This window comes from Physella acuta, unplaced genomic scaffold, assembly GCF_028476545.2.
Source record: "Physella acuta isolate Inbredline_101_S28 unplaced genomic scaffold, ASM2847654v3 ptg000855l, whole genome shotgun sequence".
NCBI classification, from domain to species: Eukaryota; Metazoa; Mollusca; class Gastropoda; family Physidae; genus Physella; species Physella acuta.
Window position 1 is genome coordinate 530,102 of NW_026732372.1, and position 27,117 is coordinate 557,218.

Sequence of the window (27,117 nt, forward strand, 5' to 3'; positions counted from 1 at the left end):
TTAAACTTTATATATTTTTAATTAGGGTAGCAAAATTTAACTAGGCCTACATTTAAATTTAAATTTTTTAATTTGCTTATGTCAATGGACGATTATTCTATCCAGAACCACTTCTGCTCCCCCCCCCAATATATCTTGGAATTGTGGGTACTACCAGATTTGTTTACAAATGGCCGGACTGTGTCAACTTGTGTTTATTACATCGACATTTTAATGCCCGTGTGCCTTGTTTTGTTCTTCGGAAATGGATCAAAGTTAACACAAGTACTAAATGAATCGATATACCAAATCTCACAACGTATAATAATAGATCTAGGCCTAATTGAAAAATTATTACAGGACATATTCTCATCTCATATAGGAGGCTATACTATATGACTATGGTCAGTGATAAATTCTGGATCAGGGTAAATAGTCAAATGGCAATTCAATGGCAATGCTAGATACTAGATTAGAATCATTTGATAGTAGTATCTTTGTACGACTGTACTACATTATTATATTAGTAGTTTAGTAGAGTTAATATAATTTTATGATTAGGGTAGATAAACACAATTTTTTTTAGATTGTTTTTACATATAGATCTATATGTAGGCTTACCAATAAATATTTGAAACAGACCTACTCTGTGCAAATTATTTTAGAAAAATAATAATGTGTTATTATAAATTAATTTTTTTATAGCTGGAGACATTTCAGTGATCATCTTTCTAAATACTAATTATCATTTTGATAGAAGAAGAGCTGAAGTTAAGACTTAACTACAATTTATTTTAAACCATCTACTTGAAAATGTCCATGCGCACTCGCATTCGTGGTTTCACTGCGTGGGTTAACCTTCGACTAACGCCTTACAATCAGCTAATGTCAAATGTGCTCATGGATCTCTTGTCTGGAACAAGTATGAAACATTTAACTGAAAGCATCACAGGAAGGATTTTTAAAAAGTTAGATAACATGGATGGGTAAGTAATGAAAAAAAGATAATGTTTTTTATACTAGATTGTTATTAGTTAATTAATGCTTCAATAAAGAAAATATTCACATTCAGTTTGGTAATACTAGACATACATATAAAAAAATGAAATATTAAAACTTAGAGGATTAATTTTAGGTAATAAGTGCAAAATAAAAAGGTTGAATCTTGTTCTATAGCTTATCTCAGCAGCAAGTTCTTACCAGAGTTCAATGGATGGTTGATGAACTGAAACAATGTGGTGTTCTGCCCAATGATGTATATGTAGATCCTCGCATGTTTGCCATGAGAAGTGCTGACCATGTAATTATGCACCGCTAATTATGTCACATTTTAACTATATGAATATGTATATTGGAAAACACAATATTGGATTCTCCATGACAATTTGAAAAGCTGAGCACTTATGGCTGATTTTAATTTTTTTTCAGTCAGTCTTTAAGTATTATCACTGAGTATCATGGAGGGTCATAAAATAAATACACAAATGAAAATTAGTGAAATGTTATAGTTTTAAAATCACAAATAAATAGGAAAGCTACTTAAGTGTTCTTTTAATAATCAGGTGTTTGAGGTACTGTGGCGTCTCATTTCCCATGACATTTGGTTTGTATGGGAGAGATATGAGTTTTTCCAACTCGATGATCCTGATATTATCACTCAAGTACCTTTTAAGGTAATTTAGGTTTAAGTTAAAAACAGACATTGAAATTGAAAAAAATACTTAGTAAAAATTGTCTTTCTGAGTATTTCAAAAGAACTTACATAGTATAACTTATAAAAGAACAAAATGAATACATAACTCAACAAAATTATATTGATGAGTGTTGTAAACAATTCTTTTAGTGGACACCTGACCCACCACCAATGAAAAAGAAAAAAAAGATTAAAAAATCTTTACTCTCTGGATTTGGAGCTTCTGCTTTTAAGGAGGAGCCTAATGAAGTTGTAAGTTTGTATGTTTTAACATTTTAAAGATCTTTTATAATAATATATAAATTAAGTTAAAGGTTATCATTTACTTATTCTTTGAAGTATGGCTAAAAGGACACAAGGCAATTCCTTCTTCATAAGATCTTTGTATAATTTAAACCATATTTCCACAATGTGTTTATCTGTTGTTTTATAGGATCAACAAGACTGGATCAAATTTCCAAACTCTGAGCTCATGATGAATTTTAAAAAGAAGAAACCAGTTCCTGGCAAATATCCAGCCCCAGATTCTTGTATTCTGGAAATTGTTAATGCTGAATTAAAGGTTATAATTCCAGACATGCTGTTCTTCCTTAATTTACTACTAAATTATTTACAGTGAAAAACAAAATTTAATAGATAGTTCACATAGGAACCAGATTATTTACTTTTAATAATAATACTGTTTTAAATTTTTTATTTATTGTGTTGTTTGATTTAAAAAAAGAACCATGGATGATTGTGTGATCTAATCTTACATTCAGAAAAGCTGTATAAGATTACTCCTTTTTTGTGTGTAAAAAATAGATACATTTTAAATTTACATAATTTTTTATTTTTAGAAAACAAATGAGGGAAGGAAACTTCATTGCTATGTGAGTTGTTTTTTTTTTTACTTTGGTTTCAAATTTGATATAAAAAACAAAATAATAATTAAAAAAAATTAAACTGCATACCTTTTTGCTACCTGGATTAATGTCTCACTTTATTCAATCTTAGTATCTAGATTTAAACAACACTTGTCAAACTAAATTTACAGTTGGGACTGTTATCAATTAATTTTTAAACTATTACATTTAAAATACAAGATAGTTGTTAGATCCGTTTGTTTTCAGGGGTTTGATGACCTTGTTGACAGCAGGATTTTGTGTGCTTTAGTCAATGGTTTTGTTCCAAGTACTTTCCCTACAGATTTATTACTTAATGACAGGTAGGATTTTATTACTGGTATCACTGATGTTTTACATTCAAGAAAGTTTTTAAGCTAATTACAATTTTAAGGTAGTTACTTTTTTCTGATTCACAAACTGTCTGTTAAAAAATTGCAGAGTGTGCTCCAATAATGATTTTAGATTGACCAGACTACTGGATAAATGTTGTCTCCCCTTTACAACCAAATTTGCATACATATTTTATTTCTAATTCTAGATGGACCATAAATCTTGTACTGAGAACAGCAGAAAAAATGTTCTACTCAGAAACACCTTTTGACTCTGAAGATTTAGGGGAGGTAACAAATTTAAACACACTTTTTTAAAGTAATGAAATTTACTTTTTCTGCCCTATGTTGTAGTATTTACAATTTTATGAATTCTAACACTTTTATAGGCTGATGGTATGGCTGTGTCAGCATACTTTACTTTCTTCTTTATGGTGGCATTTAAGTACAGACAGTGTGAACATGTGGCAGCTAAAGCAGTAAGAATTTTATTTTTTTGAGTTTTTTTTTTAAACTACCAACATAAGACAAGTTTATAAAATCATTATAAAATGATAATTAGGGTTTTGGTTTTTCTGTAACGAGTGATCATCATTGTAAGTGTCAATATTTAAGTTAGTTATAAGGTTAGAGCAACATAGTGATCTATTGATAGAGAGATTTTTTAGCAGATTTTTCTATTAACTTCATGGTCCAAAAGTCTATTGTATTTACAATTTAAAAAAAATCTTGATGGATATGTTAGTACATAATATTATTTTGGAAAAGCACAATCTAGCTAGACATTCATTGGACATACAATTTATTACAAATAAAACATGTTAAATTCACTTCATTTGTATTGAGAATTATTATTAAATATTTAATTACTTTTACAAAAATGAACACTGTTTTTTAATGTTAGCTGAGAAAAAAAAATGAAACAACAATTTGTATTTTTTTTAGACTGCTTTAAAACAAAAACTGAAAAAATTGACAGAAAGTTTAGACAGATGTCCTACAGTTGTCTCCAACTTGGAAGAGATGCAGAAGAGAAAAGATTTCAGATCACAAATTGATCATCTTAAAGAAGGTAATTCACATTTTATATTTTAAAAGCAAATTGCAGAAATGAAGTTATTGATCCTGACAAGATAGTTAACCTGCCATTATAAGTGTTTGTAATTTTGTTCTAAACTATTTCTAAAAATGAAGTAAAGTTCATGCCTATTTCTTGACTGTTCATTGCAAAAAAAAAAGAAAAAGTAATAAAAGAATACTTAAGCCTTGTTGTTGAAATGTACATTAATCTCAGACTGTCACTTCAGTGTAAAAATTACTTAAAAATTAACAAAAAAGTAATTGTGTTTTCAGTGATTTTTAGACTAAAAGTTTCATTTTTCTCTCTCTAGAAATTAAGAAACTGTCCCTGCAGTATGATACTGACTACTGCAAGCAATGGGTGGAGCATGTGTTAAATATAAAGACAGAAGTAAGATAACTTCTTCTTTTATTAAAGTATGAACTATCAAGAGTTTTGTACTAAAACAATGTTCAACCTTACGGGTAGACATGTTATCTGTAGTCAGATATATGTTATCTGTGGTTAGACATGTTATCTGTAGTCAGAAATATGTTATCCACACTCCAATGTCTAATATCAGATCTATTTCCTTGATGTTTTGAATTTTGAAAAATAAAATAAAAGGTTGTATCTACTGAGGTGAAATAATAGATAATAAGGTTTTGGTCTATCTTTTAAAGAAAACAATTAAAATAAAATTAGATCTTATTTAATTAAAAATATTTTTTTTAATATTATTACCATAAAATATAATGTATACAATGTTACTTTTAGGTAAGAAAGTATATTGACGATTGCATGAAAAAAAGATTTGAAACTGTTGTTATTCCAAGGAATATAACCATAAATAATTTGTGCTTGTCTTGTGCCATAAACTTGGTAAGATTTTTTTTTAATTAACTAAAATTTTAATTTTATAATTTTTTAATTTTTAACTATGTTACATGTGTCACATTTTTCTCTTAATTGAGAATTTTGAAAATCTAAATCATAATATTTGGCCTCACTGTTTCAATTACTATTTATATCAGCTTTTAGTTGTTTTTTTGTGTGGAAACTTTTATTAGACTTAGATTTCTAAAAATATATTTGCATGGAAATATACATAAAAAAACTCACTTCAAAATTCACTTGCAAAATTTTTATTTTATTATGCTGAGATTACATACACTTTCATGTCAGAAGGTTAAAAAAAAGGTTTATTCCTTGAGGCATAGATGACTTTGTTTTTTTAATCCAGAGTCTTTCAAAAGGATCAGGCTTTTATCTCTCCTCATCTTCAGAGGTTCTGACTGAAGGGAGACAACTAATTTTAAAACTCAAGAAAACTGGAGAATTTATTGATGATTTTAGCTTAAAAAACAAAGGTAAGACCTGCTTTGATTTTAGCCATGCAATTGGTAAGTTTTATGAATCTATTTTAAACCAAAGAAGTGTAAAACAAGTCTTAACATTTATTTTCTTAATTGAAACTAAAAAGTAAATTATGATATTGTTTGAACTAATTTAGAAAAGTGATATTAAAAAATCTTAATTTTTAGGTTACATAAACAACATAACCAAGCACACCTAATTGAGAAATTTTCCTTCACCACATATATATTTATCTCACTTAAAACCAGGTTCTGTCAAGCAGATTCTAGGAATAACAAAATCATTTCCAGTTGAAGTTAATCCTGCAAACTATCCGCAGTATGAGGTGAATGTTTTGTTTTAAATTGTGAATCAATAAAACACAAAGCAATTTTCTAAAAAAATAGTTTCCAAGTAATAACTGTTTTACTGGAATTTTTTAACTTTTACATTTTTTTTTAAAGTATGAGATGAATGTTTTGTTTTAGATTTTGCATCAATAAAAATTAAAGCAATTTTTTAAAAAGCATAGCTTGCAAGTAAAAACTGTTTTACTGGAGTATTTTAACGTTTAAATTTTTTAAAGTAGAACAAAACTTTACGAAATTAATTTCTTCTTTTTTTGCCATCCTAGGGAGCGTAGGACAGTGAAAAAAAATTTATTTACTCTATTAAAAGTTACAAAAATGACCTTTTCATAAATTACTTACACATCAGTATTTAGTTTTTAAAAATTGATTCATTCAGTTCTACTTTGAAGCTTTGAGTCGCAACAAATACCTGAAAATTGGAAGCATCTTTCTGTATCAAATTTTCCCTGGAACAACGACAAACTGGCAGAAAGCGCTGATCAGAGCAGCAAAAGATAATGATGCAGACAGTGTGAATAAAATGGTGTCATTTTTCTCTAGCAACCCTTCATTTATCAACTCAAAGGATGCTAAAACTGGACAAACAGCTTTACACTTAGCTTCCAGACATGGGTATAATGTAAGCATTGGTTTTATGAATAGTTATTTATTGTACAATTTTACTTTAACAAATAAGATTAATACATGTATATTTGTTTAAATTTTTGTTTTTAATAAAATCATTTTAAAAATATGTTCATGTTATAAATCTTATGATAAAAATGGTATAGGTTTTAAACTTGCAATATTCTTTAATTAAGCTGGATGCATTTTTTAGTATAGCTATGGATAATAGGATTGAAATGACTTATCATAATTTTTTTTATCTATCTGTAGGTTAAGAAGTTTATTAAAAAGTATAATAAATCATAGATTAGGTTTGAAATTCTGAAGGTTAATCAAAATGAATTATTTAATAAATTTTTAGGACATGGTGCAAACACTGCTAGAGAATGGTGCTGCTATTGATGCCAAAGATAACTCACAAAACACTGCCTTGTTTCATGCCATAGATGGGCTTCAGAAAGAAGCAGCACATGTTAGTATTCTAACCTCAGTGTAGTGTAGATTAAAACATCTGTCTATTCTATAACCTGAGAATGTACAGTGACTTAAATTTATGGGAAATGTTCTTAAATTAATAATATTTTCTAATTTATTGATATTGTTTTAATTTAAGTTATTAATAGAATGGGGATGTGATGTACACTGTCGAAATTCTAAAAGAAGTTCGCCATTTGAGGTAGCCAAAAATGAAGAATTTCGTCTTTTACTTGTTGGTGAGTATGAATTAGTAAATATATAAATTGACAAAAAAATTAAGTATTTTTTAATTTTGTGTAGTTATTTGTTTGCCATAGAAAGGAACTAGTATGCTAATATTAAACTTAAAAATAAACTTGCAAAGGATATATAATAGTTTTATATGAAAGAAGTACACCAATCTATCACAAATTGCATTTAGAAATATGAAGCAGTATAACAATTTAGATTATAATTCCTTTTAATGAAATTTGAAGATTTGACATCGCACAGTGTGCATTTTAAAAAGTTATTTTTAGCAGTCTTTACATTCTTGTATACGTTTGTATTCAAAACTAATCAATTAGTCTGTTGTTTGTCAGGATTTGCTAATTCAATTTTGTAGGTGTCCGTGCAAAGGGAAACAACCAAATATATATTTTAGTAAAACATTTTCCAAGCTTGGTGACGTCCTCTTACTGAAAAAAAAAGATTGTTATACGGTCAAAGGGAAACAACTAAAATAGTATTTATCAAAATAATCTTCCAAGCCCAGTGAAAAACACGGTCAAAGGGAAACAACTCAATTAATATTTTAGTAAGACATCTTCCAAGCTTGGTGACTTCCCCTTACTGAAAATAAACGAAAAATAGAGGTGTGTTCAGTCAAAGGGTGACAATTTTTAAAGGAAAGAGCATTTACTTTTTCTGTCAATGAGGGAAGCGGGTACAAATAGGCAAAAAGAACTGGATGTTATTTATGGTTCACCCTTTATAATGGTTTGAAATATTTTCTTCCCTTAATAAAGAGTTGGACATTTTTATTATTTAAATATATATATTTTAATATTTTAAAAAGAACTGCATATTTTCCCAAACAGATTTGTATAATTATTATTCTACAATTGTGCCAAAGATCATGAAAGGAGATAAAGAAATCATGATAAAAAGCTTAGCAAATCACATAAATGGTGAAAAAAAGTTTCATAACCTACATAGCAGGTATTTTTCAACTTTAACTTTAAATTAGTTAAAATTTTTACATGCTACTGTTGTGTCGACTGATGGAAAAAAATAGTCTGTTTTAACATAAATGCATTTCTCATTTATTTAATAGATGCATAAACGGCAGCACATTGCTCCACACAGCCAGTTACTATGGTTACACAGATGTAATTGAAGATTTACTGCAGCTCAACGTTGATATTAATTTAAAGGACTATAAAGGAGCTTCACCATTACACAGGGCCAAAAATGCTGAAACTATTAAAGTAAGCTTTCAGTTAATAATTGTTCATGTCATTATTGTTTACTTTACTGTATCTCCATGTATACACTGTTATGCCCCAATGAGTACTTTCTTTTTATAGGAGAAAAGATAAATAAATAATTAGACAAACATATAAATTAAAAATAATGTTGAGGTGACATGGCTAAAAATGAAGAAGATATCTGTGAATCGATTGTGTTGAAGAAGTGATGACTGTGTCTAATGTACATAATATTAACATGCAAAGCAGGGCCTAGTTTTTATAATGTGATTGATTCGTTTCTATAATAAAATAAAATATAAATAATTCTAGATGCTGCTAGACAATGGAGCAGACATTGATGCCGAAGATTCTGAGGGAAATACATGTTTGCATGTCAAGTGCTATGGACAGATTGATCAGCCAACAGAGATGGCTGCCATTAAAACACTGCTTGATGAAGAGGCCAAACTTTTAAAAAGGAACAAAAGGGTACACATTCTTACAATAAAAGATTCAATTCTATCATCTATTTATTTTAAATTATTTACAAACTGATTTTTTAAAATCACTCTTACACTAAATCATTAAGGGAAGCTACTCTTTATCAATCCCTAAAAATTATTATTACAGTGAAGTTAATTTTAATAAGGTTACTTAAATTTAAGTATATACATGAAATGTTATAAAAGGTAGAAAGGTTTTTTAAAGAACAAGAACTGTTCAAAGCTTTAAATGTGATTCCCCTTTTAAAAGCACCATCTTTAAAAATTGTGTTAATGTTTAACCTGCCTTTTGTTTTGACAGAACCTGCTACCCATTCACTGCTGTGTCATGCAGGGAAGAATTGATGCCACTGAGCTTTTGTTAGACTATGACCCAGACAACACAGTCAAGAAAACATTAAATAGTGAAAAAGATTTTAACCCTCCAAGCTTGCTACATCTTGCTATAGCTAATAACTTCCTCAGCTGCGCTGAATGGTAAGGAATTTTATCAAATTGAGAAAGTGTTATATCAAACAGGCCTATGTAGTTGTAACATAGCATTTTACATAAGCTAACAATATTCTAAAACTTTAAACAGTAGTTATTAAAAACACCATGTAAAAATATAAACCAGATTATGGTAGAATTTCATTAACATTCTTGTATAGAAGAATTTGAGTCTGAAATTTTTATTAAAAAACCATTTCTTCATTATGTAGTATGTAGTAATATTTAAAAAAAAAGTCAAGTTTAAATCCTTCTTAGTGGCCCTTAGACGACTTGTAATTTGATGCATGACAGTTTCAATGCATGATTTATAAAGCATAACATAATTAACATTTAATGATTTTTCATCAAATAAATTATCTGTAATTTTCAGGCTATCCAAAAGAGGATTCCAATTTAAAGCAAAAGAGCAAGATATTTTACTTCAGAGAATACTAACAGAGAAAGTTAAAGTGTAGGGACTCGAACTGTTCTATTTATTTATTTTAAGAAACATCAAAATTTTCACTGATAATGATGACCAAAACCTATTAGTATTTTTATCCATCACCTCTATACAAATTTTTGTATTAAATTAGTAATAATTTTAAACTGTATTTTAACAGTATTTGCCAGAGATACACACTTGAATTATATATTTAAAAAAAAAAGATAATCCACCACACAATCCTGGAGAAAATAAATAATTTATATAGAAAATAAGTACTTTAAACAATATCTCCCCCCCTCCTGAAAATGTCAGTGTTCCCCTCTCACCCAAAGAAAACCTGCACATCTATTTTTATTTCAGTTCAAACCTCCCTGAAGTGGTGCAGTATCTATTTGATCATGGCGCCAACCCCAACCCCATCTATCCTGATGGGAACACAGCCATCCATTTTGCTGCCAAACAAAGTGGTTCACCAGAGGTCCTGGAGGTCATGCTGTCAAATGGCGCCCAGGTCGACAGCGTCAACGACGAGGGATACACCCCCCTGATGCTCGCTTGTCAAACATGTAGCAAGGTTGCTGCTTGCATTCTCATCAACAATGGCGCTAATGTCAGGCAAAAAAATATGCATGGTATGTTGTCTTTACAACTGCTAATTCAATAATTTGTTTAAAAATACTACATGATTTAGTATAAAGAAAATATTTAAAAAAAAAATTAAACCAGCTTCCATGTTTCTGTGACTACACGACATAAAGGATGTCTGTAACTTTCTAAATTGGTGCTATAATTGCACACTGCACTGACAAAAATCTGATCATTAGTATCATTAGTCGGGTGTGTATCTTGACCTCCGCTGAACAGCTGAGACTGACTCACCAAACCCTTGCAGTTTGATCAAACCCAGATTAAGAATCACTGCTCTAAAATGCTTAGACGGTTTTATTCAGTCTATAAAAAATAGTAGTGAACTTCGGAGCAGCATCGTTAAGTTTTTTGACAATGTTAGACAAGAATTGTATAAAAAAATAAGTGCAAAACTGGAATAACATTTTAATTTAAATAAATAATGATGTCCAAATTTTGTTTTTTTCTAAAATAGAAAATTAATTGCAACCTAAAGTAAAATAAAAAACCATACTAGATTGATGTGGATTTCCCAAAATCTAAGACAAACCTAATCAGTGCCTTTTTACCATAGATTAAAAAATAAATCAACTACATATAAGCCAGCAAAAGTGAAGGAGTTGGACTTACTCATAGTTCTTTTTTTTTTTACAGGTCAAACAGCTTTAGACTACATAGAAGATTATGAAGAATGGATACAATCAGGGTATTTTTCTGATGAGGTCATAATCAAACTAAAAGGTGATTTTTATTTTTCTCACTATAAAATTCTCAATAACATGCAATTATATCATGTAAGGAACTGGTAAAATGAAATGTTAATATATATTACCAGTCCTTTGTTTCATCATCATCTTTTCTTGTTGGTGCCCAAGATACATGAAGCAGAGAAAGTAGAGTTAATCTGTTTCAATGACCTCAGCATACAGGGGGGCTGTGGTCAGCACTATGCCCAGCCACCTTTGTTTCCCAAACTTAAGTTAGGTACCCATTAGGGCTCTGTGGACTCAGGGATGTTCTACTGATTTTAACCCGGATTCGAATTTGAAACTTTCGGGTTAGCAGTCTAACACACTACCACTAGGCCACTCTGTCGACCTGTCCTTTGCTTAAGCTGTAACTATTTGTTACATTCTTCCAACAAATTGCCATTGACAAATAAGTTAGTACTCTTAGAAAGAACTATTTTCTAAAAAAGAAATTAAAATTTGTATAATTTTTATTTTAGCATTTGATCTGAAAAACTCCAGAGAACTTGTCAGGGCCATCTCCCATCGCATCAAATCAGCATCAGCAGTGAGCACGACATCGCAGTCATTCCGCTCAGCACCTCACACAGCTGTATCCACCAGGACAAGGTCTCAGACAGCCACCCACAGATCTACACCCCACACTGGGCTCCATTCTCTTCCATCAGCTCAGTCCAGGAAGTCTACCAGATCTTACAAATCTTTACCTGCTATAGAGCACAGGGCTATTTACATTGTTCATTAACTTGATGTTTTTAGAAAAAAATTTCATGTAATTAAATAAGTTGTTTAGATGTTAGCTATATAAAAAGTGAGTAACTTACACATTCCACCAAAAGTTACTTTGTATGCTTACACAACTAAACCTCTTTAATGATTACAACTAAACAGGTTGTATATAGTTGAATAGTATTATACTTATCAGTATTGTAGCTAGTAAAGTATCCTTGAATAGCCTGTTTACAAATTGCTTAAAAGCAAGGTAAAAAAAATATTTTTTCACTCTTGATAAAGATTAGTGTGGGGAGTTAACCTGCCAAGTGAGGCAATCAACCTACAAAAACTTGACCTCAAAGCTTCATTTTAATTCATGTAGTTATAATTTATTTGTAAGCAGCATTTGTATACCTCTAAGCAGTTATGTTATTGAAGAAGTATTTTTATACAAGTAGTTTATGTCATTCAATTAAAACATCTGTGATATATAAACAACTTCTACTATTTTTCTTTGTATGTGTGCTTACAGCACTTGATAGACTCTAAACCAAGTGTAAGAATGCCCAATAGTGTAGGTGAAAAACACTGCCTCCGTAAATACTGGACACCAATTTTATAACTACTATCAGTTCAATGAAAATCCTAATAACTAAATTTAGAACCACATTGTCCCATCAGACCAGCTCACTAAATTCACAAAACAAATCAAATAAGCTACAGATAACAAAACTCAAATTTGTGTTAAAACTTCAATGTTTAATGATTTATAAACAATGTACAACACCCATCCTATTTTATTCCTAGCTCATTTATTTGATGTCCTGATGTACACATATTTGTACCCAGAACTTTGACAAACTATGGCAGTAATAGGTTTCACTGGGGTAATCAAGTAAACAGACTACATAGCAATACTAATCAAAGCAATAATTCTATAAACAAAAAATCTAAGAGCCACAGACTGTTACTGCAAAAGAAAAATAATTTTAGTAGATATTTTAAAAAACTAAAAGGTTTCACTAGTCATCTAATAACATGAATGAAGTGGAGTTCTGAAAAAAAAAAAACTTAAAAATTATCATCAGAACCAAGCATCTCTTGACTGGTAGGATCTGTAGGAAATGAATGACAGAAGCAACATGCACAAAAAGAAAATAATACTACTGATCTCAACCCTATGGCAATAATAAATACCATGCTTGTTAAAACAATGTGGAAGCTTATTAAATGTTCACAGAAAAAAGGCTTTAAAAAATGTTGGCGGGATTATCTCAAGGCTAGTGTTGGAACCATGTCCTTAATTTTAACAATAGCAGCAGGAAAATACCCTAAATATATTACTGAATTATCCAGCCAGCATTTTTTTTTATAAGAACAGAGAAAGCAATGAGGGAAGTTGAAATCTGCAAGATAACTGTAAATCAAAGTATACAGTAAGAAAAAATGTGCTGCAATAGTTCCAGTATTGTTCCAGTCTTGGGTGTCTGAAATGCAATAATTTGATCATAAAACTTTAAGTCACCAGAAACGTATAGTAAACTACTTGAGTCATCTTGAGAAATCTGATCTTGGCAAACTGTTACGAAGGGAAAAAAGTATAAACCTTGAACCTGAAAAAAAAACAACAACCAAATTATTTTGAGGCTTCCCTTGATCTGAAATAATAAAGCAATCATGTATCAGCTCTTACCTTGGCGCCAAGGTGATACAAGTCAATGTGGTGCCAAGAGTCCAGCAGTCTTGTTAAGAGATTTTACCAAAGAATACAATCCTGTAGGATGATTTCCCACTAAGTTGTAGGCAGTTAGTGAACACGCATTAGCTTTGTTCTAAACATGATACAAGCACCACGTAGAAGCATTTATTTATTTCGTTACACCGCAACAGTTATCTGTTAGGTTCAGGAAAAGTTCTTTCAAACATTCAGTAGTGATTCACTCCGTCAAGTTTCTTGATATTTTTCAGCTGCTTATTAATAATCGCCCTTTGTTTTTAAAAAAATCATTTGATGCACATTTTGATGCTCAATAATTACAATAAAAACATATTCATGTTAAAAATTATAAAATGTATATTTACATAGGATGTCTAGGTTTATTATTTAAAATGGACATTAACCAATTCTAGCCTTTTAAAGCATGTAAAATTAACATAAAATGTACAGTGCATCTGACAAAGACATTTCTGTTGATTCTGGATCTACAACTTGTTTTGATAAAATCCAGTGCTAGCACCTCCCCTGAATCCTCTACGTCCTCTGGCTCTAAAGCCTCCACGACCACGTCCACCTCGGTTTCCTCTGATGTTATAATTTGTGTATGAGCCTGTTAAAAATAGACATTAAAACATCCTAGAAGATATCTCAGAAGTATCTACAGATGAGATGAGAAGATGACGGCAGAGTAAAAAAAGGGCATGAGGTAAAAAAAATAATTCATTACTAACCAGCTTTGTCACTGAACTTCCCACTGGGTGGCTGATACAAGGTCCGAGCTTGTTTAGGGTTGTTTTTCTTGCCATTAGCTTCATCATATGTAATTGGGGTAATGTTACGCTTTTGTCTGTGAAAAAAAGAAATACCTCATCAATCAAAATTAGCCTATAATAAAATCTAACACAACTTGATGTATGTCTAACTGCAGAGGGTTATGATCACGGTTTTAGATAATATTAGTTAAATATCAAAACTCATTTCATAGCACATGATAATAAAACTGACAAAACACAATTTTAGCAGATTTTTAAAACTTTTCCCTAAAATAATTGATGAGTTAAAAAAATATAAATAAATCAAATGCTGTTATACCAATTGACATTTTCCAATCTACTCTAGGGGTGTATTTTTATTTATGAAAGCCCCTTTAATATACACTGATCTTGTGAAATTGAAATGAGCATAAATTTAAATACTTACCCAGGTGAAGTGGTTTTTGCAATGTCTCCACTTTCATTGGGTTTGATTTCCTGAAATGATAACAGGCCTTAATGTTAATACACACAAAAAAAGTATCAAGTCTAATAAAATATAAAACCGTAAATCAATACAATTGTTTTGCTACCTACAGATGGAGCAAGGAAAAAAAAAACAAAACCCCTTGTTAAAAATAATAACCTTTCTTATAAAAAGAATATTTCTGAACTCACCCTAGTTGGCCTCCAGGAGAGTGTAACATTTACTTTGTAGGCTGGTGGATTGTGCATTAGATCCTTGACCAGCATTGTGATGTTTGTGAACAGCTTTAGAGCAACAATTCTCTTCTTATTCTGTACAAATATTTTATGCAGTGTGTCAGAAGTAAACAAACAAAAATAAAAAAAGTGTCAAAAAGTAAATGTAAACTAACTTAAAGCTAAATTACCTATTCAGTTCATTCTTACCTCTTCAGTTCTTAAAGCATCACCAGTTTTGCCTTGTAATGCTTCTTTCAGACGTTTAATACAAATTTGACTTCCGCGAGCAAAGTACTGTAATCTAATTTCAACAAAAATACAAGTTAATATAACAAATAATGGTTTAATTAAGAAATTCAGATAATTTTATAATAAAATTAAAAAAAAAAAAGGTGTGACCAATACATGTTTTCCTTTGGTCTACTACAATAGATTGAAGTATGTATTAAAATTTAACTCACCGTACTCTAAAATCCTTCAATCTGTCAACATTTGCCTCATCAGACAAAAAACCAGGACACTTCCTGGCCAGCTGATGGAAAGCAAATAACAGGCACTCAACTTGAGAAAAACTCAACTTTGGTTCCTCAGTTGAAGATTCTTCTTTCTCATCGGAGGGTGGCAGTGGCATGTACTCCTAAAAAACAAAATTTAAATATTAATACAACAAAAGTATAAAACAATAGAAAATGTGCATTCTCATTTTCAGCACGTTCCCTTCAGTGTGAAGGACACATGGGGCAGATGAAAGCTGTGACACCAACCCTGAGCTTTTTAACCCAATAAAAAAGAACTTTACAAAATGGGTAGCCGAAAGCCATTTTCTCAAATTAATTTAAGTATAATGACATTTATTAATAGGAAACAAAGCTGCTTGTATTAATCTTTTTTGAGTCAATAACTACTCCAGGGCCGCCTAACCAAAAACAACTCAGCACTAAAAACAAGATTTTCCTATACAACGTTTACCACTGTTTGAGTTAATTTGAACACATTACCAACACGATTTTTTTAGTGTCTGTTATGCTTAAAAAAAAAAAAAAACAATACAGACACATTGAGATTAGATCCACACAAAAAGAGCAGCGCCTACTTAAACATAGTGCTTATTTTACAGAGATATCCTGTAAAGAAATACGCTGTCATAAAACAGCATTGGTCAATAATTGATAAAATGTTAAGCTGCCACAGCACATTCACAGGCTCACAGTGAGTTCACATACGGTAGCTCACTCAATTTTACTTTCCCTAACTCAAAGCAAGTAGCCTACCAATTACATTAAGGTTTATAAAACAAAACATGTACTATTAATATTGTGTCACAACATATGATAAACAAACATCACCAATTTTACAAGCATCATTTAATTTTAAGTAAAATAATATGAACACACAGAAATATAAAAATAATAAATACTAACCAGCATTGCCAAGAAAACAGTGTTGACTCTTTTTTCCAAGTTGTCCAAGTCTCCAGCAAACTCTGATATTTCAGCAAATGTTTTCAGAACTTCAAGTTGGATGTTTGTCTCTTCGTCAGGGCTTGCCAAGTCCTTTAACACTGGTAGGACATGATCACACAAATACAAAACAAATGGCTTGGAGTGAACATTTTTCTGAGGAAGGAAATATAAAAAATGCATCAAATATAAAATTCTGGTATAAAAAGATTTAAAAGCGAAATTGTTTAACACAAATGAAATATACTTGAAATCAAACTAAATGTTGATGGTAAAATATTTCCAATTAAAATATTTGTATCCTTGGTAACTTACTGAAAACATGGGTGATGCTGATTTGACACAATGTAAAAGTCTATCAACACAATCAGGATCTGCAGCCTATAAAAGAGATATTGAATAAATTAATTAAAATGAAATAACAATTCTATGATGTTTAAGTAACAATTCACAATAACTCATTGTTGCTATGAATGTCAATAGCACATGAGTAACTAACCTCAAAAGGTTCATCAAGAGCAGCTTGATCAACTACCATCTCTACAAGCTGTTGCCTAGACTGAACTGTTGCCATTGTCTTTAAACTTCGAAGTAATTCCATTACAGCAATAAACTCATCCTTGGTAACATCTTCCAAAAGCTATTAAGGATAAAAAATAGACAGATATATTAAAATAGAAAAGATTCTAAGAACTATTTTTTATGGAAATATTTTTTTCTCTATATGTTGCTCTAGAAAGAGGGGTGGCGGCAGTGGAATGCCCAGGTGCACCCCTCCTTGGAGAAAGTAATACTGGTTATGAGCACATACAGAATACACTCCAACAAACAAGCTTATAACCAGCTGACTTGGGCCCTTATCATAATATAACAAGACAAGCATTACACTGCAAACAAATAACGTTAAAATATTAAACTAACCTTTTTTGATTGTTCCATTATAAAATCCTCAATATCTTTCTCAAGATCCCCAAGTTGCTTAATTTTAAGAACAAGAAAACGAAGCAATCTCTCTCTTATGAGACCTAAAACCTCATCTTCCTCTTCAGGGCTTTGTAAAAGTCTTGTGAAAATTCCTTCCAGAGCACCTAAATTTAAACAACAAGTAATGGTAATCAATAACAGAATATCTTGTTGCTGACCACATTTTAAAATGGGGCTAAAGGAATAAAGGAACTCAAAAAAAAAAACAAAAAAAAAACAATAAAAATTTATCTAGAAAGTAATTGAAGCACTTTAAAATAACATTTATTTTTCACCCTTAATGCCACACAAATATAACTAAAGTGATATGAGAAAAACTTTAAAGTACCTTTAATATTAATGGAAAATAAACTGTACAAAGATCCTTGAATTCCAGAAATTTCATGTGCATCTTCACTACCAAGTAACATTGCCAGAGCATCTGCAAATTTTGAAACTTTATCTGGGCATGTTCTGCAAAGGGCAGGAATGTCTTTCACAGTCTGTTTTCTAATCTGTAGAAATAATAGAAACACTCAGTCAATGACTAATGATTTTTAAAGGTGAAAATATAACAACCATTTCTGTAAGATAATTACATGATATGCTAAAATGAAGGTTGCTTTAAAAATAAACCGGGAGTGATCTCCCCTAAACTTTCTCGAATATTCTTATATAAAATAACAGGGGATGGGAACTCGGGCTATAGACATGATTTTTAATCCATTTTAAATACTTAAAGTTTTAAAAATAGAATAAAATCTCGTAGACAAATTAATTGCACACCAAGTGAACGCGAAATAAAAAAGCGCATAATAGTGCGCAATATTATTATTACTTTTAAAATTTACATTAGTTTTTTGAGAAATCGGAAGTAGCGTAAAGTACTACTTCCAGTCAACGGAAATGAATCAAAATTTAATAGAAGGTAGAGAATTAGATCTTTTACTTACGTATGAAATTTCATTTATCTATCTGAAATAGTACTCAAGTTATAGGCTTTTGAAAAATTCAAAGTAGGAAAAGTACCACTTCCGGTTATCGGAAATCGCTCAAAAGTTGATACGGATCTACGATTTTGATTAAATACTTATATATGAAATTTCATCAACCTAGCTGTAACGGTACTCAAGTTATCGTGTTTACACACGGACACACACACACAGACAAGATTGCAAAATTATGTTTTTCCGTATCAGTGAGATGCAAAACGTCGAGATTTGCAAAAATCTCGATTTTTTTTTTTGCACGATTACAAGACTTTCTCTATACTTCGTATATACGAGAAAGTAAAAAAAGTACTTACACTTGCATCTGAATCCTCACAAAGCTTCTGAGCATTAGGAAAATATTTGAAAAATCTACAAATGAACTGAGATGCTAGTCTCTTCTCGCCAACATTACCCTTAGCTGCAGCCAAAAATAAACGGAATTCTGCCTCATGCTGAAATAAAAGCAATAATAATAATAATTAGTAATCCTTTAATTTTAAAAACTTTAAACAAAAAACTTGCTTATAAAACCCAATTGCTATATCAAACACATAACTTCTCCAAAGGTGAATGTTTTAGCTTTTTTAACAAAAAAAAAAACATTGTTAAAGATAATCTGTTGCAGTTAGTTTATGTTTAAGTAGATGATCAGTTACGCCCTCTAAATCTTAAGTAATAAATCAGGGCTTAAGAGTATTTTTATAAACAAATAATTATACATCCTTTTAGTAGTTCACAATGCTATTCAACCATCAATTACCAGTTTAAATTTTACATACAATAAATATCAGGTAAAATAGCATGTTCGTTTTAATCAAATTATATTCATGATTCCAATTTCTGAAAATTTTTCTCTAAACAAAAAATCTAAGGGATGTGTCTTTTTTTTTTTGGCTGCAAACATGCCCGCAATCACAACACACACGAAAAAAAATTATAAGGAAAGTTCAGTAGCCCAACCCTTTTACGAATAGCAGTGAAAAGTTGTGAACTTTTTCTCTCTGCTAATAATCTAGTATGTTCACAATCACGTCAAAAGCAGGAAGAAATTACAATTAAGCCTATACAATTTGATTTGGTGAAAACAAAAGAGTAAAGTCACAGCTGTCTTTGAAAAATAGCAAAAATATAATGAAACGAGCAGAACCCGCGGCGTATCATACAGCGCTATTTTGTTGTTTTATTTTCTACTTTTCAGTAATTAATAATTTGTGAATTCGACAGTACCAATGCTGCCACTAAAAATATTTGCTTTAAAACACTATCAGATGGTTGTTAAGGACGATACCCCTCATCCTTTCCCCCACCCTTGAAAGCAAACTCCTCTTAGTGACCTCCCCTAAGTTTAAAATCGTTCCAAACTACATTATCTGCCCCTAATAGCCGTCACTAAACCCGGCTCTATGATTGTAAACATTTAGCGTGAACCACAGTTCACCGTACCATGTAGGGGTGGGGGTGGTAGGGAGCGCGCTTAAAGCTTGGTGTTTTCTATCGTCTCCAAGAAGAGAATTATATATATAGATGAAGGCGAGTAGCCTAGACCTGACCCCGGGGTGACTGTCGCAAAGTGTTCTACTTGAAAATAACAATGCCGAGCTATAGGCCTACCCTTTTTGTTATTTTTTTTTTATAAACCTATTAAATTTATTTATAATAGTTCATTTTCAGACTGGCTATAGGCGATTCGACCATAAAAAGTAAGCAAAAGGTAAAAAAACAAAAAGATTAGCGAGAGTGTCTGACCTAGTAGTAGGCCGTTCGAATTCACAGCTTCCGGGTTTGTTGTTTTGAAGCCATCTCACGGCTCATGCGCTTACCAAAAATGGCGACCAGTTTCGCTTTCACTAATGGGTAGAGCAATAAAACTAATGATTACGAAGCCATCGTTAATTTAAGAAATCGGAACTATCCGTTTCTATTTAAGTCTGTTATTTAAGAATTGTCGGATCTACTTTTGGCCTAATTTCTATGTTTGTCTCGCAAGCGGCGCCTTAGTGAAAGTAGCTCTATATAATTCTTATCTTTTGAATCAAATAACTATAAAATACCGCAGGTATTTTTAACCAGACTATTGCTATTTTTTACTTGAAAGCATTAATTTTACACACGTTACAATAAACTGGTAATAATTTATGGTAGGCATGAGATATGCTCTGTAAGAATAATAATGCCATTTTATTATAATCTTTTTTGGTGAACACGAAAATGTGTGACGCGCAAGAATCCAATCATTCGGCTAGATTTATGACTGTTTTTTATGTCACACCTAAAAATAGAATGTTTACGCTTTCTTCATTGATGATCGTTTTCATTATTTTTTTAAACTGAAAGTATGAATTATTAGTTAGATTTCAGGTTTTGTAACTTGGTATACTTACCCTTTATCAAAATTAAAAGCATAGCATGCTGATTGTGAACAAATATAGTCATAAAACACAAATATAAAGTTACAAACAATGCGATGTCGGGATGTGCCACACCCCCTCAAGAAAACATGTGTTTATTAAGCTGTTTATCTCACTTTACAACAGTAATTAAAATTAATTTTCAAATTTTTATCACTTATTGGGTAAGATTAAGCACATATTTACTAAAAATGAAAAAAAAAACAAAAGCAAATTCTGTTTTAATGAAGGTCACGGGTCAAGTTTTTTTTTCCTTCTGTCATGTTCAGTGGAGGGTGCCACAGGCTGACCTGACTTTGGAATTTTTTTCAGTAATAATGACTTTGCACAGAAAGTTAAAATATGCTAAATTGGCTTAGTTTACTAGTGTGCAAGCTATTATTGATACATTTTTAATAAAAAAATCATTCTGTAATTCTCATCAAAAAACCTACCTAGTAGTCTGGCGCATTGCTTAGATGGTAGGATTGACCTCTGACCCTGAAACGTCACGCGTCGTTTTCTGACGGGTTTTACGTTTATTTTAGGGGTCCCATCCACGACAAATGAAAAAACTGTTTATATCGCAAATTCTCATCATTATTTTAATGCAAATTGCTAATAAAATGGATAATATGCCTTAGAATGCCAGAAAAAATCGCAAGATTCGTGGTTGTAAATAATGAGAGGATGTCTAGTGGAGCACTCTCCGTAAAAACTGAACCGCCGCCAAAAACGACCGACTAACGGGGAAAACGGCTCGACTAACTGTACATTAATATATAATTGATATATTTATCATGTATATTTACAGTATTTTTTATTACTTTTTCCAAAATCTCACTCGAGGATGAGGTACCCCCGCTGACATTTCTATCCGCTATTTTTAGTATCATGACGTCATTGTTACGCTAGTTACCTCACAGAAACAACTAGTTTTTGTTTTTTGCGGAATGAACTGTTAAATCTAGTATTTTAATTATAATTCAATTGTAGCATGTGCGGAAAAAGTAAAATTATGGACATTATTATTGTATTAGTAATTTTATTAGTATATTGATTTTTTTTCTTCACCGTGGGCCGACAGTTGCTGCATTCGTGACCTGTGGTTAACCTCGTCAACGCTGCGTGGCCTATTCGTTTATATAATCAGTGATGCTCGTTCTGTGGCCTTTTTCAGAGCTAGGCCTAATTACGGGCGATTTTTAGACTTAATTGATCGGCCGTTAGCCTTTTTCATTGCTGCGTATTTAAAAAAATGCTCGTTCAGCGGCCTTTTTTTTTTGCGCTAAATAATCTGTTTACGGGCATTTTAAACGTTTATTTATTTATTTTTTTTAAGCTAGACGTAGATCTAGTTTTTAAAAAAAAAATTTTTATACAGCTGGCTGTCTAGCATGCCTGATAATGATATGTGAACTTTTTAAAAAATGACCGAACTTTTAAAAAAATGTCCAGAAGTAGGGAAGTAGGTCTGTTTTTCAATTTGCTTGAAGAAGGGGGGGGGGGGGGGGGGAGGGAAGAGAGAGAGAAGTGAAGACACCGACCATCTCGTGTACGCGTGTTCATTCTATGACGTGTACTATAGGCCTGCTGAACTCACGGTGACCCGCGACCGTGGTGGGATTTTTCATCCACAGGATAGTAAACGTAAGCAAGCAATCACGCGAGTGACGATGTTTGGAGATTTTATTTTTTTAAAAAAATCACATACGTCATGTTTTCAAGATGAAAAAAAATGTAATGTAAAAAAAAAAAAAGACACTAATACCATGTATGAACCTCAGCTGCCACACTGTTGACTCAATATTGAGTGTAAAATGTATTTTTATTTATAAACTATCTTAACTATTACACTATCATATTATTTTATGCATATATTATTTAAAATTAGGATTTGAAATAAAAATATTTATTATGGTCATTTGATTTATGCAGGTGCTCATTATTTCATAAAATGGTATGAATAACATGTAGAGTAGAATTTAATAAATAATAAAATAACTAGATCTAGTTTTATTATCAACCAGTTGCTTTTTGTTCAGTTGCTTTTTGTTATTTTCCGGTGAGTAAATAACCTAAGCTGACGCAATTACCATGGCGGGAATTAATAGCTCGTGTACACACGTCCACGACGTAATGTTATGCAGGTCGAGGGGCTAAAACGCGGTTTTGTCTTTCATTTTCCAATATCGGAAAAATTTCAAATTCTCTCTTTTCTCGTCAACCGAGTAAGCTAGATATTCAAATGTGGTGTCAAATGTTCTCTTAAGGGGTAAGGAACTTAATGGTGTATTTGAAATAACAGAATATTTTATTTTAAAAAATCCATAATTCAACCTACTACCTAGTAGGCCTAAAGTTTGAGTAAAGTTTGACCATTACACTGGAACTACAGTCTACATATAATACTACTAGATCTAATTGTCAAATTAATTGATTAGGGTAAGAATTTGAATTGTAGGCCTAAAAAATTAAATTAAATCATTCAAATCTTAGGTTTAGAACTTTAGGCCCTATCTTTAAAAATTTAAAATTGTTTCGTTAACAATAGTCAATGACTCAATAGTAATAGGTAGGTTGAATTATGGATTTTTTAAAATAAAACATTATGTTATTTCAAATACACCATTAAGTTCCTTACCCCTTAAGAGAACATTTGACACCACATTTAAATATCTAGCTTACTCGGTTGACGAGAAAAGAGAGAATTTGAAAATTATCCGAGAATGGAAAATGAACGACAAATCAGCGTTCTTACTCCTCGACCGGCATAACATGACGTCGTGGACTTGTGTCCACGAGCTTTTAATTCCCGCCATGGTAATTGCGTCAGCTTAGGTTATTTACTCACCGGAAAATAACAAAAAGCAACTGGTTGATAATTAAAACTAGATCTAGTTATTTTATTATTTATTAAATTCTATTCTACATGTTATTCATACCATTTTATGAAGTAATGAACACCTGCAAAAATCAAATGGCCATAATAAATATTTTTATTTCAAATTCTAATTTTAAATAATAAATATGCTTAAAATAATATGATAGTAATAGTTAAGATAGTTTATAAATACAAATACATTTTACACTCAATTCACATTATGGGGATGATTATATTGAGTCAACAGTGTGGCAGCTGAGGTTCATACATGGTATTAGTGTCTTTTTTTTTTCTTACATTACATTTTTTTTTTCATTTTGAAGACGTATGTTATTTTTTTTTTCTTTTAAAAATCTCCAAACATCGTCACTCGCGTGATTGCTTGCTTATGTTTACTATCCTGTGGATGAAAAATCCCACTACGGTCGCGGGTTCACCGTGAGTTCAGTACACGTCATAGAATGAACACGCGTACACGAGATGGTCGGTGTCTTCACTTCTCTCCCCCCTCCCCCCTTCTTCAAGCAAATTAAAAAACAGACCTACTTCCCTACTTCTGGTCATTTTTTTTTTTTAAAGTTCGGTCATTTTTTTTTAAGTTCACATATCAGACATGCTAGACAGCCAGCTGTATAAAATTATTTTTTTTTAACTAGATCTACGTCTAGCTTAAAAAAATAAATAAATACACGCTTAAAATGCCCGTAAACTGATTATTTAGCGCCAAAAAAAAAAGGCCGCTGAACGAGCATTTTTTAAAATACGCAGCAATGAAAAAGGCCCAATTAAGTCTAAAAATCGCCCGTAATTAGGCCTAGCTCTAAAAAAAAGGCCACTGAACGAGCATCACTGATTTATATAAACGAATAGGCCACGCAGCGTTGACGAGGTTAACCACCGGTCACGAATGCAGCAACTGTCGGCCCACAGTGAAGAAAAAATCAATATACTAATAAAATTACTAATACAATAATAATGTCTATAATTTTACTTTTTCCGCACATGCTACAATTGAATTATAATTAAAATACTAGACTTAACAGTTCATTCCGTAAAAAACAAAAACTAGTTGTTTCAGTCTGGCAACTAGCGTAGCAATGACGTCATGATACTAAAAATAGGGGATAGAACTGTCAGCATGGGTACCTCATTTTGGGATAAGATTTTGGAAACCAGAATCAATAATAATGTAAATATACAAGGTAAATATCTCAATTATATAATAACTTAGAGTCTGTCGGGCCGTTTTCCCCGGAGGTCGGTCGTTTTTAGCGGCGGTTCAGTTTTTACGGAGAGCGCTCCACTAGAAATCCTCTCATTATTTACAACAACAAATATCTCGATTTTTTCTGGCATTCTAAGGCATATTATCCATTTTATTAGCATTTTGCATTAAAATAATGATGAAAAATTGCGAGATTAACAGATTTTTCATTTGTCGTGGATAGGACCCCTAAAATAAACGTAAAAACCGTCAGAAAACGACGCGTGACGTTTCAGGGTCAGAGGTCAATCCAGCCATCTAAGCAAAGAAACGGCCTAGTAATAGGCCCTAACACAAGAACAATTATGTAGCCTAGACCTAAGAAGAATCTAAGTCAGTGTAAACTTGTCAGATGATTAGATCTAGATCTCTCTACTGTTCTTGATCTATAATCAAGATTTAGATCTCTGTCTAGTCTATGCCTTGTCTAAACTTGGAAGCCTTACTAAAAAATGATCATACTTTTTGATAAACCCGAAAAGATGGCTACTTCCTTAGCTTGCGTCTTGCAGTGTGGTTGTTAGATATTATAGTACAGATTTATATAATATTTCCCAATGTAAATTATATTCAAATTCTGTAAATTATTGTTTTAAAGCAGTCCTCATTTTTACTTACCTCGCCAGCCTTATCTTTTGCATCAGCTAAAACGCCAAAAGCTTTGTAAAGGTTCTCTACTGTCGTCATTTTGTAAGCAACGGAGTTTACACCAATCAATGATTGCCAGATTTTTAAAAGAATTTTGGAAGTGCCAGCAGATTTTTTCAGACACCAGAGGTTATGATAGACTGCTAAAAGAGATCTAGTCTAGATCTAGATATTATTCACCATTCTTTAATTTGATAATTAATAATAATATCTAATCTATATCTAGATAGAATTTTCAGAAATAATTTCAACATAAACTCTATAACACGGCACGTTTCAACACATTTATTTAAACAAATGTAGGCTTCCGTAACATACAGAAAAAAAAACAACAAAAAACAGGCCTAACACACTTCACTAAACTAGTCGCTTCACAATTATCCTTATACTTTGCCTTATAGTCCTACCTAAATATTGTCAAAGTGCTTTGGTCCAATATTAAAAGATGGTTCTCTACAGGCATGTATTTAGACAGTATGACAAATTAATGTAAAACAGGTAAAATGTCAGGCTATTTTCAAATTATTTGAAGCAGTGGCGTAGCCAGGATTGTCTCAAGGGGGGGGGGGGGGGGCTCCAATTTTTACCCGGGGACAAACTTTCGATTTGCACCCCCCTCAAACTTTCGATGTGCACCCCCCCTCATACTTTTTATATATATACCGAGGGGTCTATGGGGGGGGGTTATGACCCCCCCCCCCTAACCCCCCTGCCTACGCCACTGATTTGAAGCACTTCTTCCTATAGACGTTTTTCAACTTTCCATCACTCAGTGCGGATTAGGGCATGCGGTAAATAAAACAAATATAAAAAAGACATTTTTTTAATAAGGCTTTTAAATGCACAGAAAATTAAAAAATAAATTAAGCAAACTTGGTTTCTTTAATAAAAGAATTGGTTGCTAAAATTTAAAAAAATTCATGAATGACCAATGCTATTTATTGAAGAAAGTCAATTTATTTAGTAAAAAATAAAGATCTAGTAGACTTTTGTAAAGTCTGGGGTCGTCCATAAATGACGTCACACTCGTATGAGGGAGGGGGGGGGGGGGTGGGGGGAGTCCGTAATTTTTGTGACGGTGTGTGAAAAAGACAAATAGAATCGTTATGAAATATATATTCTTTATCGGAAAACTTTCGAATCCCATGTTTGCTGTTTGGAAAGGTATTGATAGACTGGTTATACAACAGTCTAAGAGAATGTAAATTTGTGTATTTGTACGCGTGTGCATGTGTGTGTTAGTGTAAGTGTATGACACCAGTACCAGTAGGGAATATTTATGTGTGCTGTATACAATGATAAACAGAACAAAGTATACATTATTATAGCTTTTTTTAAAAACACTTGTGCCTGGGGCTCGAGTTCTCATTTTCTAATGTCAATTACGGTAATTTACAATATTAATTCCATCATTCAGATTTAACAACCCGTCTAATTTCCTGGCGATTAATACAGTATTGATTAATCCTTATCTTCTGACTCTCTTTCCATACACCCGATGTCTAATAGAATTTTAAAACTACCTTCTCGTTGTTCACTAATATATATATATATATATATATATATATATATATATATATATATATATATATATATATATATATATATATATATATATATATAT

General features: G+C 31.5%; 2 protein-coding genes across 2 annotated transcripts; one reads left to right on the forward strand and one right to left on the reverse strand.

Annotated features, from left to right (window-relative positions):
- The first annotated feature begins 161 nt into the window (after positions 1–161).
- Positions 162–12,176, forward strand: LOC131952123 (uncharacterized). The gene is made up of 26 exons (XM_059314644.1): positions 162–264; positions 685–965; positions 1,156–1,279; positions 1,542–1,652; positions 1,823–1,924; positions 2,106–2,234; positions 2,512–2,544; positions 2,785–2,879; positions 3,098–3,179; positions 3,278–3,367; positions 3,834–3,960; positions 4,280–4,359; positions 4,726–4,830; positions 5,192–5,318; positions 5,574–5,650; positions 6,052–6,294; positions 6,643–6,753; positions 6,895–6,994; positions 7,838–7,958; positions 8,074–8,227; positions 8,540–8,698; positions 9,014–9,189; positions 9,575–9,655; positions 9,992–10,263; positions 10,913–10,999; positions 11,487–12,176. Exons 2-26 carry the CDS (start codon positions 793–795, stop codon positions 11,750–11,752), a joined length of 3,225 nt encoding a protein of 1,074 aa, XP_059170627.1. The 5' UTR covers positions 162–264; positions 685–792; the 3' UTR covers positions 11,753–12,176.
- Positions 12,177–12,465: 289 nt separating this feature from the next.
- LOC131952126 (apoptosis inhibitor 5) lies at positions 12,466–25,595 on the reverse strand. The gene is made up of 13 exons (XM_059314647.1): positions 25,464–25,595; positions 18,625–18,762; positions 17,668–17,833; positions 17,277–17,443; positions 16,855–16,995; positions 16,671–16,736; positions 16,317–16,511; positions 15,357–15,532; positions 15,103–15,196; positions 14,869–14,988; positions 14,639–14,688; positions 14,170–14,285; positions 12,466–14,048 (listed from the first exon to the last, which is right to left on the reverse strand). The coding sequence occupies exons 1-13, from the start codon at positions 25,530–25,532 to the stop codon at positions 13,924–13,926; spliced, it is 1,623 nt and encodes a 540-aa protein (XP_059170630.1). The 5' UTR covers positions 25,533–25,595; the 3' UTR covers positions 12,466–13,923.
- Between the last annotated feature and the right edge of the window lie 1,522 nt (positions 25,596–27,117).